At 39.9% G+C, this 15213-nt stretch overlaps 1 protein-coding gene across 33 annotated transcripts in view; it reads right to left on the minus strand.

The window, feature by feature from the left end:
- Window positions 1–15213, minus strand: part of ARPP21 (cAMP regulated phosphoprotein 21) — a 288923-nt gene that overhangs the window by 68022 nt on the left and 205688 nt on the right. For 25 of the 33 annotated variants that reach the window (XM_038127607.1, XM_038127609.1, XM_038127608.1 and 22 more), the window contains 3 exons: window positions 9527–9635; window positions 7646–7747; window positions 1255–1292 (listed from right to left, as the gene is read on the minus strand). The exons of 3 other annotated variants lie outside the window; for them this stretch is intronic. In XM_038127607.1, the coding sequence (XP_037983535.1) occupies window positions 1255–1292; window positions 7646–7747; window positions 9527–9635 (249 nt within the window). The remainder of the gene's footprint in view (window positions 1–1254; window positions 1293–7645; window positions 7748–9526; window positions 9636–15213) is intronic. 5 more of the 33 variants (XM_038127632.1, XM_038127631.1, XM_038127637.1 and 2 more) reach the window with 1 other exon arrangement.

Below are 15213 nucleotides of genomic sequence, written 5' to 3' on the forward strand. Positions count from 1 at the left end.
ACCCTACCCCTGGCAGTGCAGCCCCTAAGTGTTTCCATGCTGACTTGGAAGTGTGAACAACTGCGTCATCTTTGTTGCCCCAATCTTCCTTGAGAGGGAAAAACAGGTTTATGGGAGCATCTGCTTTTGGCTTTATGAGTTACTCTGTCAGAATTTTCATTTGTTTTGATAAAACGTATCTCCATAGTCACAACACAGAAGCAGCAGCTGAGGAAATACCCTTGGCCCTCAGAATATGAGGTGGTTAGATGACAGAGGTCATGATCTCCTGAGGGCCTTCCCTCATTCCACTTACAGAAATGTCCATTGGGAAAGCTGGTTTGTACCATTACTGTGGAGTCATTTTCTATGGGAACAGCTTCACCCATAAATGCATCTGACAGATGTAAGGATGGACAGAGAACAAAATACTGTGAGAGAGAGCCTCCCCTTATTCAAGGGGGGAGTGATAAACAGTTTTTAAACCTGTGCAGGACAGACTTGGGTCAGCACTGCTCAAACACCAATTAAATTCCCCACTTTTGGTTAAAATCCTTATCTGCCAGAAAGGTACACAATTTAAGATTTTCAACACAGTTAAGCTACTTTATGGCTGTTATGGAACCAACACTTCATATTCAACATTTCAAACACAGTTTACTCTTCCCTTTTGGTTTGAGTGGATTTAACATAACAAAAATGACATTCACAAGAACTATCATGCAGTAATGCAAAGTAACAGTGAGCTCAAATATCACCAGCTCATTACTACACTGCAGCAAAAAAGCAGGAACTTGTGTGGAACTTGTGAGCCTTCACAAGCAACAAGTTATGTCAATGCTGCTGCTCAGTCCCACAGGAGAGCAGGTTAAACAACAGACACCCAAGCCAGGTGTTTCATAAATACTGTCATCCAGCCACTGCTAGAGTGCTTTTTAAAGATCAATAAGTTAAATACTAAAGGCACTCCAGAGACACAACGGTCACTTGAAATGAAAGCTTAGGTGGCCCCCTCCCCCAATCTGCTTTTTAAACTGAAATGCAAAAGCCTCAGGAAAGCAGCAGTAGTAGTTTATCTCCTCAGATATCATACTGCAAGGCAAGCTCTATTACCCCCTCTTAAAGCATAAAACCACTGCAGATAATACAGACTGCAAATTTGCTAAACAGTCTTCACATTAGGATAAATAACTATAGAACTACAGAGAGACAAAAAAAAAAATTAAGAGAAACAGCTAAGTTCAGCACACACACACAAAATAAAGCTATTTTTACCTGTTTTCCACAAAAAGGTTTTCCTGGGAGCAAACTGACTGAAAAATAAAAAAGGCATTGTATCAGACGTTCTAGATATGCTCTGCTGTTCCAATTTCTTCCTTGATTTTAGAATTACCTCCCCTTCTCAGGCTTAAGGGGATTTCAATTCATGCATCATTTGCATTTGCAGAGGACAAGAGGGGAAAAAAGGTCAAGAATAAGGTCAGGCCAGTAAAATAAATTCCATGCATTACAACACATTGCCAATGAGGTGTCTCAGTTTGGGAACAAACTGAAACTTCTCAGTCGAGAGATCTGAAGAAGGCACTATGTGCAAAATACTGGCATTTGAAGGGAAAAAATGTTTTTCCTGCATATTATAAGGTTCCACTGGTCTAGCCTACCACCTCAAAATAAAACTGCAGGATAGCACAGAGCTGTTAGGTAGGAAGGACAAACAGAAGGAATGCATGCAGAATTTACAAAGTTCCTCAAAGGGAGAGAAGATACTGCAGTACTTAGAAATAGTGTGTGACTTCACATTTTACAGTTGCAGAGGGAACACTGGGATATAAAATGATAATAACCTTCTTAATAATAATATTAACAATAATCATAGCAAGAAGGCTCTCTGCTGGAGGCCTTGGAACCCAAAAAATGTGAAGGGCTCAGAAGAAATAAATCTTATGGGCAAGTGTATATCTCTTTCAGAATTACTTAATTTTTTATGCAGAGAAATGAAGCTGTGCTCAATTTCCCATGAATAATTCTCCCTCTTTGATTTTTTCATTTCCCTCCTATTTCATGTTCGCTACACAAAAAGCCTCGTAGCTGTCACTGGATTATGTCTCCATGAGGTACAGAAGAAAGAATAGTCAGCACTTGCACTGAATTTAAACAAAAGGCAGGTAAAGGAAGGAGGACACCAAAGATCATGGCCATTAGTTCTGTAACAATAGGACTCAGCCCAAAGAATAATAAAATGCCATCATTAACTGTGTCAAATTTTAACAGTATGGAATAGGCACAGATTTTGGAAGTTTCTGTTTTGTAAAGGGTGAGCTAATGACCCACTCAAAAGAGTGTTGGCCAACACCAGAAACAACACCCTGCTCATTCTTAATGCTCCAGCTGATGCCTGGACAAAGTCTTCCCTTGACACCACAGCTAGTGCTGCCCCATCAATCTACAAAAGGAAGAAATTTACCCCGAGATGGCACTACAAGTTCTCGCTAGAGTGTAATTCACCCACTCAGAATCCACATTAGGGAACATCTGACAGTTCTGTGGGCTTCCCAGGTGAGCTCCCACCCTGCATTCCTGCTAAATTTGCAAGGCACTGGGCTGCATCAGGGGCAATAAGTTTCTCCTTAGCAGGAAGCCTCAGGACATCAGAAACTAGTTCTCCATTGCCAGGAACCAAATTCCCACCAGCTACAGCAGACCTAGGCTTTCACCTCAGGCTAAGAGAAGATACAAACTGTTTCACCTAAAACCAGTGGGATCCTTTGTACAACTACAATACTGTGTCTTCTCTCATTTTATGTACCTTATTCAGGTACCAGGTTTCACTAACAAATTCAGCACAGTCGAACTATGCAGAAGCAAAAAGCCCCAGAAAAGCATACTGAGATCACTCCACGGGCTTGTACAACCTCAGCTGTGGGGTCATCATCTCGAATTTTGTGATAGACATCTGTGCATTGAGTTCTGTGCAGTCACATTCCAAAGGACAGGATTACAGCTATTCTTAGAGAAAAGCCTTTGCTTAGACCAGAGTACTGGACTCTGTACCCACAAAGTTACAAAAGCAAAGGGGCCTGTAATGCACTTGTCTGTATTTATTTTATTTTATTAAAGTTTTTTAAGAGACTGGGGCACAAAGCAGAATAAATACCTGGGATTTATATTTTATCAATCAAGCAGAAAGGTCTGCTTCCTTCTCAGTGTCTTGATGGGAACCACTGTCAAGGCTATTATAGACTTTAAACAGAGTCCATAATAATTCGTCTTCTTGGTTGATGATGTTGGCACAGTGCCACACTGTGCCAACACATTTCCAATCCCTGGAAAGTATTCTTCAGTACAGGTGTGAGGCTGAGAGGCAGAGAAGATAGGCACTTTTATATTATTTTATTCTTACTGTTAAAAATCAAGTGGCTAAGCAGCTCTGGATAGAAATTTAGCTGCTAGAAGGTCAGGACTCACCTTCCTGATGTATAGCATCAACAGTGCTCAATTTAAAGCATCAGGAAAGCTTAAATACTCAGCATAGATATTGTTAAAAAATCCTTAAAACACTTGATTCTTGTTTACCCTTTAAACAGACCAGCAACAAACCTACCAGATAAAAAATTTATGTAAGATTACCTACAAGTTAGTGTCCTTGGAGATCTCTGCGTGCAAGATTTCCATTAGGATGCTCTGTATGACTGATTGTTATTTATGAAATGAGTATTTCACTTTTCCAATTTCCAAGAACCTTTTAAAGTCTCAACTGGAAAATGTGCATCAGTTCTACCAGTGCACTAGATATACTGGGAGTTGCTGCTCTTGTTTTTAATTACATTAGCAAACACAGATAACTATTAACCTGCAGCAACATCCTGCAATGGATACCATCAGGTAATAATTTTCATGTCAGTTAACAAGATGTGATAGATCTCAGGCTTCCAACTAATGCTTGTTATTTGATCTGCAGCCACAAAGAAAGTCTCTGTACACCAGTACAGGAGTTTTAGTACCTACAGGTTTATGGCGGCCAGAATGAGGTGTGCCTTTGATTTGTTTTTATTAATTTTAAGCCCTCTTCTTCCTAATTTTTTCACACTAGAGGGATAGACCAGGCTGAAGCCACATCTACAGGTATTTCTTTTGTTTCTCTCCTTAATCACAGACTGATAAAGATTCTCTGAGTTTTCTTAACTAGAGGAATCGTGACCAACTGTACCTAAAAGATCTGGCTCTTTGGAATACACTCCTTGTCACTACAGTTGACAACAGAAAATAAAGAGCATGGTGTACTTCCTTTAATAAGTTCCATGTGTACCATGAGCAATTCTAGCATTTGTGTAAGTAAGAAAACATCTACATTTTTCAGTGACTACAGAATGATTCCCAGAGAATGCATTTATGAACACTGAATGGTCCTAGAGTGACTCTGGCTCATGAGGTTATACATTGCACTAACCTTGAAGAATGAAATTTCCCCCATGTAATTTGACTGCTAGTCTTTACAATCAATTTTCTGCATGCTTCAAAGCCAAACATCATGTATTATTTATGCATGCATTTGGGATTCTCTACATACAGGGAAATAACTTTTTTTTATTCCTGTATGTTGTTCTTTGTCCTTCTTGGACAATAATTCTTCAGCTTCCCAAATGCAACTAAAGCTGTTCAGACTAGGAACTTCTTTGCAAGACCTAGAAAGTGCAGGTCCTCTGCTCCAGTGTACTTGGCTGTAAAATTCACAAATTGTTTTAAAACTAAGTTTCCAATAAAATAAGTTTTGCAATTAAAAAAAGAACCTTGAAAATAGTTTTGAGCATAACAGAGCTCAGCCCGCACTTTTTAAGATTTTTTTAGCAGCCTGAAAAATCTGAGGTGCACTTTGCAGCTCTTATTTCAGTGAGCTGGAATGACCATGCTTATTAACTATTTATTTCTTCATCAATCCTTTTATTAAAATATCAAACTAACATGCTTCTCAATCCCTGCCACTTGCTGAGACAGGAGTCATTAAAACTTCCAGCTCGCCTTGTCAAAATTTGTGATAGCCAACACAGCAGATGGAAAACTTGCCAGAAAGTATAATTTAAACTGACTAATACTAGAGTAATCATCATAAGGACTATCATAGTGATGGCATCATTCATGAACATGCTTATTTTGTTAAAACCTTCCCACTAGGAAAGTAAGAGATCTGGTGCACTAGAGTTCTGTAAGATCAAAGCAAGGATGGGCAAGCTTATATTGTTATGTGGGGTGCAGGTTAAGACATTTTTCACAGCACTCGAAACATGCACAGAATTTTTTGCCCCTGCAACCAGACTACCTTTTCCTTATAAATTTTGTTTAAAATTTTGACTCTTGGGCTGTTATCTAAAGAGTTTTGGTGTCTCAAACATCTTTAGATTGGGGGTGCTGCTGGATGCAACAAGTTATGGCAGTACTCTGGACTTTCATGGCTGCGCTTTGAAGACCTCCCATGCAAGCTCTCTTCATGCATACTCTAACTAGAAGTGATGTATCTGTGATCCATTTGCTAAGATTCACAAGCAAAGCATTGATAAAGGCTTGGCTACAGAGTGTAAACAGTATAGAGGTAATAAAAATACCACATGAATAATCTATCTTTGACTCTCTGTATCTGTAATTTGCAGAGTAACAAGGCTTAGGTACCTACCTCACACAAACCTGGGGAGAATTGGATTAATTAATGACTGCAGAGGGCCTTAAAACTTCACATGCAGTAAGTGACTATCTATAACAGGAAGCCATTTCTCTCTTTCCTAAAATTGAAAAAATACATTGTCCACCACCACAACCACTGGCATCATCCTAAAAACACCTTGTCTCCGGCAAAGAGTGCTCCACCCAAAAAAGCTCAGATAAAACATAGATTGCCTTTGACATTAAACATACAGCTTGCTGAAATTTACTGCACTGTGATGCTCACTAACACTTGCAATAGCAGAGAGAGAGAGAGCAAAGGAGTGGATATGAGAGAGAGAGGGAGAGATATCTAATACTGCTAATCTTTAAAAATGCTCCCTCCCAATTCCATTTAAAATGTCTGCCAAAAAGCACATTTTACTTAGGTCCTGCCACTCGAAAATGCCAACCCAATGAACCACAACAGCCTCCTGCTGTGGGCAATTCAAATGCTCTCCACTTGCCTGTTCTTAGAACTCAAATATCTAAAGGTAACAGCAGCAATACACTATGGAGCCATTTTCACAACACTTTTCCAGCCACTTCTGTTTCTGAGCCTGGCATTTCTAGCTGCAGCTTGTGATAGAAACTGGACTATTTTGGAAATAACTTTCCATTTGGTAATTTTTAGCATTTTCCCTCATATGAATTCTGCATTAAAACCCAAAGATTTTTTGGTTTTGCACAAGCTCTTTTGTAATGTGTCAAAACCTCTTATATTTCATATAACAAACTTGTTGCAAAGTGGCTTTTGCAGCTCTTGAACAACTCGGCAATTCCACCATGTATATCCTGGGACTGTATTTATGTCAGGCCAACACGCTGAAAGCAAAACAGAAACTGAAGGGCCTCTGCTTTTACTGGAATCATCTCATCCAGGAAAAAATGAAGCTAAAAACATTTAGATGTAGCTAGCTATTTACTAAGAAGCAAGTGAGACAACACACACCTTAAAACTATACAGTGTATTCTGCCAAAAAACCCCAACTTGGACATATGCAATTCCTAATAGTACTATTAGTCCTGCAACATATGAACAGTTTTAATTTAAAAGGACACTGCCCAATATGATTTTCAAAATTCGTTTTAATTGGATTTATTCCCATATTCCTCCTAAATGGCAGAACTCCCACTGAGATATGAAATAAAACATTAAAATGCTGACTTTTTTTCTTTTTTTTCTTTCATTACCTCATCATTACAGTATTATAGCAAATTGTGATTTTCTTTTTTTTTTTTTTTTTTCAGGAACATCAGGTATTGCTCACAGATGTTTCAGATTTAAGTAATTTCCTTAGCAATATACCTTGTCATGCAAGTTCTGATTTTTTGGTAAAGGCAAGAATTTTAATGTCTGCTTAATTTTATTCCTTTCAGAATATAATCATCAACAGCATGACTGACTCTTTCTGATGGCAGGAGTACAGCTCTTTAATCAGTCATTTAAAAAAAAAATGATGCAACTCCATGTTTAACCCCTGCCCTTTTTTGTTCTCAGTATCTTGATGCTACAGCATTGGCCCAAAAAACCAAAACCCATAGGGAGTCTCTGCAGAACGACACATAAAGATTTGATCCACCTTGAAAGAAATATAAAATAATTCAGCTATTTGAAACTATTGAGAGTGTCCACTTAAATCACTGCTCTTTGGCCAGCAGAAGGAAAAAGGAAATACACCTAGGCCATGTGAACATGAACATTCAAAGAAACAGGACAGGCACTCCCCAGACCACATGCTAGGCTTGATCTCTCCTCTACCCTTATCCCTGCAACTCTCATCACCTCACTCTCCAGAAGCCAACCTCCACACCTCTAAAGCTCCTCTGAGACCCTCTGAGCCAATCTGCTTTCCCTGTCACCTCCAGCTCCACAGGGCAAGTCCAGCTGCAGTGTTGTTGTAGGAGGGGGGCAAAACTGTCTGACTACCGGCGAAGGTATGGCACTAAAGAGGCAATTAAAATAACTACTCACATCTTGTGCAAATATTCTCTCCCTCACTCTCTGATACTCCTCTTCTCTCTCTTCAATTGATTTACTTCGTCTGTCATCTCTAAATGGAAGAATTCTGTTTTGCTGAGCAGAAAGAAAACCAGGAGGGTTATATAAGTTGAGCTGTTAGAAACTGCCATTAAGTAACTGTCAGCTGAGAATAATAAATGTTCACTTAAACAAATGAAGCACGAAAATGATAGCTGTCGTTCCTGCACAAAGAACCCTGTGAGACTAGGCACTCAAGGACTTCCAATTAGATATTGCACATGGGTTCATCAAGCAGGTGGCCAAAATGAGGCTTTCTGCACAGCTTTTGTGGACCCACCATCCTAAAATTGGGTGTCCTCACCCCAGGTCTAAGTGCTATTGTTCTCAACTGCTAATATCTCTTGGTTCTCCTACCAGCTGTGAGGAGCAGGAGGGCAGGTAGTGGTGGGCTACCTAAGAAATCAAGGAAGAAAGAGGGTAACTAGGCTGCTGGAGCTAAACTGTAAACCCTAGAAGAAACCCACAAAGTCTGTGGGTGCAAGGAGAAGTCTCAGATATTCGGCACAACACTTTTAACCATTTTCACACTGTATGGAACCCTCTACTGAAGTTTGGCTGGAAAAGGAAGGGCCATTTTTGCCTCTTGGTAAACCACAGTGTGGGAAATGGCTGTGCCATGGGAAGGAGAAGAGGAGATGAGGGAAATGCTTAATTGACAAATGGGTTTCAAGGACTGGTCCTTCTCCCCCTGCCCCCCAGCACCGGGTGGGACAGGTCATGCTGCTTTCCTTTGAGTGATCCCCACAGTCACCACACCCTGAAATTGCTTGGGATTTGTTTTCAAAGCCAGCTTGTATGCAGCACAACTGGCAAGGCTGCCATGTACAACTGAAAGTCAAGGAAAAAAGGGTGAAAAAAATGAAAGAAAAAACCAGTCCTTTACTGAAAACATGAAGGGAAGTGGCAACAAGAGAATCACTGGTTGGTTCCTCCACAAACATAGCCCTAGCAAAGAAATCATATGCTGTCCTCTTACCTGTGAGAATTTTCTCATAAAAGCAAATCACATCAGAACCATTTCAGATTTTTTTTTTGTTTATCTATTCCACATACACAGCTTGCACTGGATTGAAACACCACAACACCCACTTTTAAAGGCAGCACAAACAGACACATTTCCCTGGTGCTCCCCTACTCATCAAGCTCACCTAAGTTAAGGTAGTGTTATGGCACAGGCAACACAGGGGGGAACGTCTGCCACAGTACATGCACAAGCAAGTAAATTACACAGACAGTAAAAGGTGGTGAGGGCACAGGAGGAGGGAGGGAAGCAAAAGACAAACCTCACTTATTTTTGGTCAAAACATAATTTTAGGATGGTTAAAAAAAAAAAAATCAACCTGGCCTCACCATCACATCTTTGGGGCTTTTTTTTTTTACACTTTTTTTTTCACTCTCTCCTTTTTAGGCTACATCAGTTCATCACTGGTCCATACTGAAATCCAACTCTGAATGGGTACAACGGAAGAAGGAAGCTACAGGGAGCGTAACACTGCCATAGTTAGGCAAGACATAGAGGAATGCGACTGACACAGCCTTCCACGCAGCCCAGAGCCACCGGCATTCCCCCTCCCGTGGGCATGCAGCAAGTCCTGCGCCAAGCAAACCACCCATGCAAACCCACACACTGCCACGGCTGAAGCGGCCACGCTGGGGCTCGGAGCCACCCACGGTGTACATGTGCCAAAGGAGGCGGGGAGGGGTAGGAGGGCAGGGGAGGAGGAGAGCAACAACAAAAGAACAACAATAACATCAGTCAGCCCACCTTCAAAAACAGAACAAATTTCAGCAACTCTCGAACCGAGAACCAACCTGATTGTCTTCTTTATCAATACTAGAGTTATCTCGCTTCAAGATAAATCGCTTCTGGGATTCTTCACCTTTTTCATCTTTTAAATGTTCAGAAAACCTTTGCTCTGGTCTGCCAGCAAAGTAAAACATAGCAATAAAAAAATCTTTCTTTTGGTTTTGCTGTGATCTTTATTTCTCAGTGCTCTTTGTTTTCACAGAGGCATTCAGTGCAAAAGCAGTTAACACTTGTGAGATGCTGCCTATAGCTGTCTGAGGCCGCTGTATGGCTGCTAACTGTTATTGCTATAAATAGCTTTTGTTGTTGTTGTTGTGTAGCAAGGAATGGGAATCCAAAGTCCCAGTCACTAAAATATTTAGACTCTCCTCACTGTGACTGAAGGACAGGGAAAACAAATTACCATACTGTATGTTAATTTGCTTCCTTCAGTAGCTGGGATCTCTGGCAACACTGCCGCTTAGTGAAGCCTATCCATCTTGAAAAGCAAGGAAAAAACTGGCAGGAATCTTAAAAAACACAAAACCAAAACCAGACACCCAAGAGTTTCCTCATTCCTGGTAAGCAAAACCGGTAAAGGGAGGGACTGATGATGTTTTGCTTAAACAAAATTTTATCTCATCACCACTAAGTGGGAAAAATACCCCAGAAGAATCATAGAGCATCAATTAGTTCACTGATTTAAACACATTTATTTATTTATTTTAAAAGTCAAACCCCAGAGTTTTGGCTCAACATTTTCAGGTTTATAAGATGTTATGATGCCATTCCATGTTCTCACCTTCTGCAAAAAGCAGTATCTTATATCATCTTGCCTTGTGCAAAAAGACACCTTTGAGAAGCAACTTTTGTGGCCAAGTTGGTCATTGACAACGCCTCATAGCTGTCAATAAGTAACACTCCAGCCTGCACCATTCCCAGAGTGGTGATGTTTTAAGCCTGCAGTGTTTAAACTGCAGTGTCTTCAGCCCAACCCCATCACTAGGGTGACCAATGGCCTCAAGAACTGAGCTCACATTCATGAGCCACCCGACTGAGTGGCTATTACTGCACAAACTGTGTTTTAAAAGCAGCAATACACCGTGAGATTTGTCAGGGAACACAAGCTTTGTGCTCAGTGCTGAAAGAGCTGCCAACTGCAGCAGTGGTAGGAGATGCTCATGTCTAGATACCTACACAAACAAGACATGAAGCTTCTGCTGACATCAACGCTACCAACGGTGAAGAAATCAAAAGGCAGAATTTGAAGAAGTAAGTGCTTTTGCAAATAAGAGTCCTCTACAAACTTTAAAAAAACCTCTCATATTCATCTTATTTCAAAACAGAAAATTAAACCAGATGCATAAATTAGCAACCATTTTGTTGTTACAGTGTTATGGATTTCAAATCAAAATACAGCACACATTCACACCATAACTGCAGTCCATAACAATTCATTGTCAGATACACAGGAAACATTTGTAATAAACTGTAAGAAATTCAACAGTAAGGCACACTAGCTATCCTGCCTCTCTTTCTTTATGAATTTTGAGCACTTCCACTTCTGCTCACAATTTGCATTTTTGTGACAAAGCAACAGAACCCACTATCCCAATTTTCATAGATTTTGACAATTCAAGAAATCTCTGACCACCATCCATAGCTATAGGGCCCAAGTCACTAGATTCTCTGGATGCCCTACTAGCCTTCTTTAGGAAAAGCCCAGAGGATCATGGCTCTCTACATAGTAGTTTCATAATCTAATGAGTCATTCCTTATGTTTCCTCATAAACAGAAAGGCTACAAAGCCCCATTAGTGGATTGCTAGGTGAGTTGTTCTCCCTTTGCTCCCATTAATGAGCACTATGCCTGTGCAGCCAGAAATGAAGATTCCTGCACTCAAATACTGTGCTTTCACAGGACTATCTGAGAATTGCTATTTTTCTGGTTTTTCATCCTAAAGCGCAAACTAAATTTCTGCAGTTGTACCATCAGTGTAAAATTTAGAGCTGTAAACTATCAACAGAACATCTAATAAACCATATGCAAAGAAAAATCAATTAGATTTTAAAATTCAAGGGAAAAGTCATTAGAGAGAAAAAAGTCAGAGAAAAAAGCTTGAAAAATTTTCGAAAAAATGTCTCCTCCAATTACTAACTTATTTAAGCAATAACATGATTTTCATATTTCATTGCATTATTTTAAATTTTAAATCCCATTTTCACTTCATTTACTATTTATAAAATGTTTCTGTTTTTCATAGGAGAAAAATATAAGATCAAGCCACAAGTCAAAATTAATGATTCAGTATGTGCCTGTTAATAAAATTAATCTACAAGCCCAGCAGGTGATCAATCTCCAGTCGTGAAAAAAAAATTGTATGGGCAGAGAGACTCTGCAAATGTGCAGAGCACTCTGGAGCACCAGGGTACCTTCAGCACCATGAGAAGGTCCACCTCTCTCAGCCATCTCTGCAGCTCTGGGCCACTGTTAGCAGCAAGGTCTCAAAGAGCATGACCAGCTGAGTTCATGGGGATGCAAAGCCTGAGGGAAGACTGTCAGTGAGATCTAGGACATCACACCAGCAAGGGTCTTCAGGCACACCAGCCTGCAGGCCTCCCTCAAGCATTGAAAATCATCATTAGACAGAAACATAGACTATTTTAAAGAAGATATTCAATGTGTGCTTGTGTTTTTCTCTTTAATACTGTCTACTGCATTTTCTTTTCCAATATCTATTGTACAAATAAATTATTAGTAGGATACAGATGGCAAAAATGTTAAAAGCCAGTAAATGAAACCAAATGTTCTGAATCACTTGGGTAGAGAACACGTTGAGGATGGTCCTGGACACGGTCTTGGGCAACTGGGTCCAGGCAGTGCTGCTTGACCAGGAATTGGACAAGATGACTTCCAGAATCCTTCTATACTTAACCATGCTGACATTTTGGGAAACACTGAATCAGTGATATAATAAAAAATCCATAGCAGAACAAACCTCCATCAGTACCTTTTAGATGGTTTTTGTGTCTGTTCTTTCTTTTACAAGTTGGCCATTTTCCTTTCTGATGTTCTAGCTCCTCAAAAGCTATGGGCAGTCCTTACTTAAGCAAGGCCCCAAAGGCACTTTTCTGGACTCATTCCTTACAATTAAGTTTGTATTTTGGAAATGGTAAAGCTGGAGTAAGCAGTAAAGTATTTCTCTGTGTCAGGAAGGAAAAAAAGAGAAGATTTTGATGGCATTAGATGATTTTTTTCTCTTCTATATTTATGGTGATTTTAATGTGAGCTACTTCCATTCACTTCAGTAGAAGAGTTCCTCTCGATTTATCTCTGGATGACAGAAAACAGAGTTCATCCCTCAAGCATATTTTTCACACGGACTCTTTAATGAAAATTCCCCATTACATGCTCATTTAATGCTTTTGAATCTGAGTCAGCCCTTGTAAGTAGTAAAGAAAAAACCCCAAGCCCTAACTACCTTAACCAGGTATTCACTGTTTAATCAAATTACAGATTTTAAAAACATACAGAAGAATGGTAATAGCTATTATGATACACAGACTAAGGAAGTAGCAGGGCATTTCCTTGAGTCTGCCAAGCAAACTAATGCAGTTTCATAGACCTCTATTTGCACAGGAGATAAGAAATTAAATACTAGAGGGAAAAAAAAAAAAAGCCTGCACTCATTTAAAATAAGTTAATTAGCTCTGAAATAACTGTCTAAGAGTCAGGAAGCACAGACTCTGAACCAAAAGGACAAATGGAAAGAGATAAGCAAAAGCTTTGAATGTTACAATTCTGAAGGCTTAGTCACTGCATCAGCACAGCTCACAAACAGTCTGGTATTGTCAGGGCTGACTTCTATACAGCACATAAATCTTTATTATGAGGCATATGTTTCTGACAGCCCCACAGCACACAGGCTGTTGCAAGATGCCTTTCAAAAGAAGCAGCAACCTCACCATGTGTGGAAAAGATGGGTTTGCCATTACAGTGCCTGATGCAGTTAAAAAATCTAGCAAGCACTTAGTGCATGTCATCTGCAAAAGCCTCACAGGTAATAGCCAGGCAGCTGTCTGAAAGAACTCCACACAGGAATGCAAGTTCAAAAGGGGAGATCACTGGGATGGGCAGAAGGCCAAAAAACCTGAACTTTGCATTTGCAGTGGAACATTCATTTAATGCATATTACGTGGGACAGCAGGTTAATACCCCTCTCCTGAATGAATGGCAACAAGAAACAAAAAATAGGTAGGATAATGGGGCTAGGAATGGGAAAAACACCACCCAGGGTACTCTCAGAATCACCATCTGGCAAGCAAAATGAATAACTGATAAAAAGGATTTACAGAAGGATGCCACAAGGAAAGCCACAGAGTAGCAAGAGCTGGAGAGAGTCACTGCTGCAGACAGGATTCAAAGAAGTTGTGAAGATTTGGGGCACTCTTACGCAGGTGCTCTGATGGTTCAACAGTGTTTTCTTGTTATTTATACCCATCTTTAATTAAATGGATTGCTCAGTCCAACATCACGTTGGCCTCTATTTGGAAGGCATGCTGTGACACAGTATGGTGACCTTCCCTGCTGTGCTAGTTTGTGAGTATCTACTATACCTGCCTGCTGTGTGTTTTTTTTGGTTTTAGGCTGAAGGCTCTCCTAGGGCTCTGCACTACTACCCTAGTAAAACTATGCAAGCATTACTGTCTCTTTGCTTTGCACCTTGAGGGGCAAAACCCTATCTGCAGTACAAATGCCTGTTTTGATCATGGAGGCACAGGAAAGTATTCTGAGAGTTAGAGAATTTACAGACCATGGAAGCAAATATCATCACTGACAAAAAGTTCGTCACCCAACTTAGTGAAAATAGCAGAATTCCAGCCCATCAGTTTAAATTAGTGGAATAAATTCTATCAGAACAATATTTTTCAAGAATGAGGGCCCGAAATTACACCCTTCAAATATGTTTCATGTATTAAGGGGCTGATGGATGCTAAAACATGGATTCAAAAAGCGAGAATGGGAATTTAAATATAGCTAATTGTTAAAATACAGTGCAGTTATATTATCACAACTTAATACTTAAAACCACTCAAGATGGCATTGCAAGCATTTGAAGGTAAATGCCTCATTAACAGATTGCTGCTTTTATCATATGAGTCACTAAGAACTTCTGTTATGATGGTAAAAGCACATTCAAAGCTATAAAAGAAAAATCAATCCTGTACAAGATGGCTCTTCAAGGTGAGGCCTTCTCTGTAGAACAGGGGGGAAAAATCTGCAAAAACCAAATGCTAGATTTTCCCCAGTATAAGACCATACATTCTTCATCATTTTTTTCAGAACAGCAGCTGGCCTCTAAACATGTTCAGCAATTATTAAACAGGGATGTGGAAAATCACAAGTTATTTTCACAGGCATTCTTCCCCTCTAATTGGGGTTGCAAATAAGTTTGGAAGGCCTGAGAAAAAGAGGCAGGAACCCTTCATGGAAGCATTTTTCCTTCAGTGACTATGAGTTTTTATTATGTCACTTTTGCCTATCTATCAAGATGCTACAGAAATCTTTTTCATGCCAAATTATGTTGTATGTGGACCAAGCAGGGAGCCAGATCCTGAGGGATTTCAAAGATACAGTACTTTAAAACCCCAATCTAATATTGAGGTATCATTGCACAATTCATGACCCTCACAAGCTTTCCTAAAACTTATTT

Source organism: Motacilla alba, chromosome 2, assembly GCF_015832195.1.
Source record: "Motacilla alba alba isolate MOTALB_02 chromosome 2, Motacilla_alba_V1.0_pri, whole genome shotgun sequence".
Taxonomy (NCBI): Eukaryota; Metazoa; Chordata; class Aves; order Passeriformes; family Motacillidae; genus Motacilla; species Motacilla alba.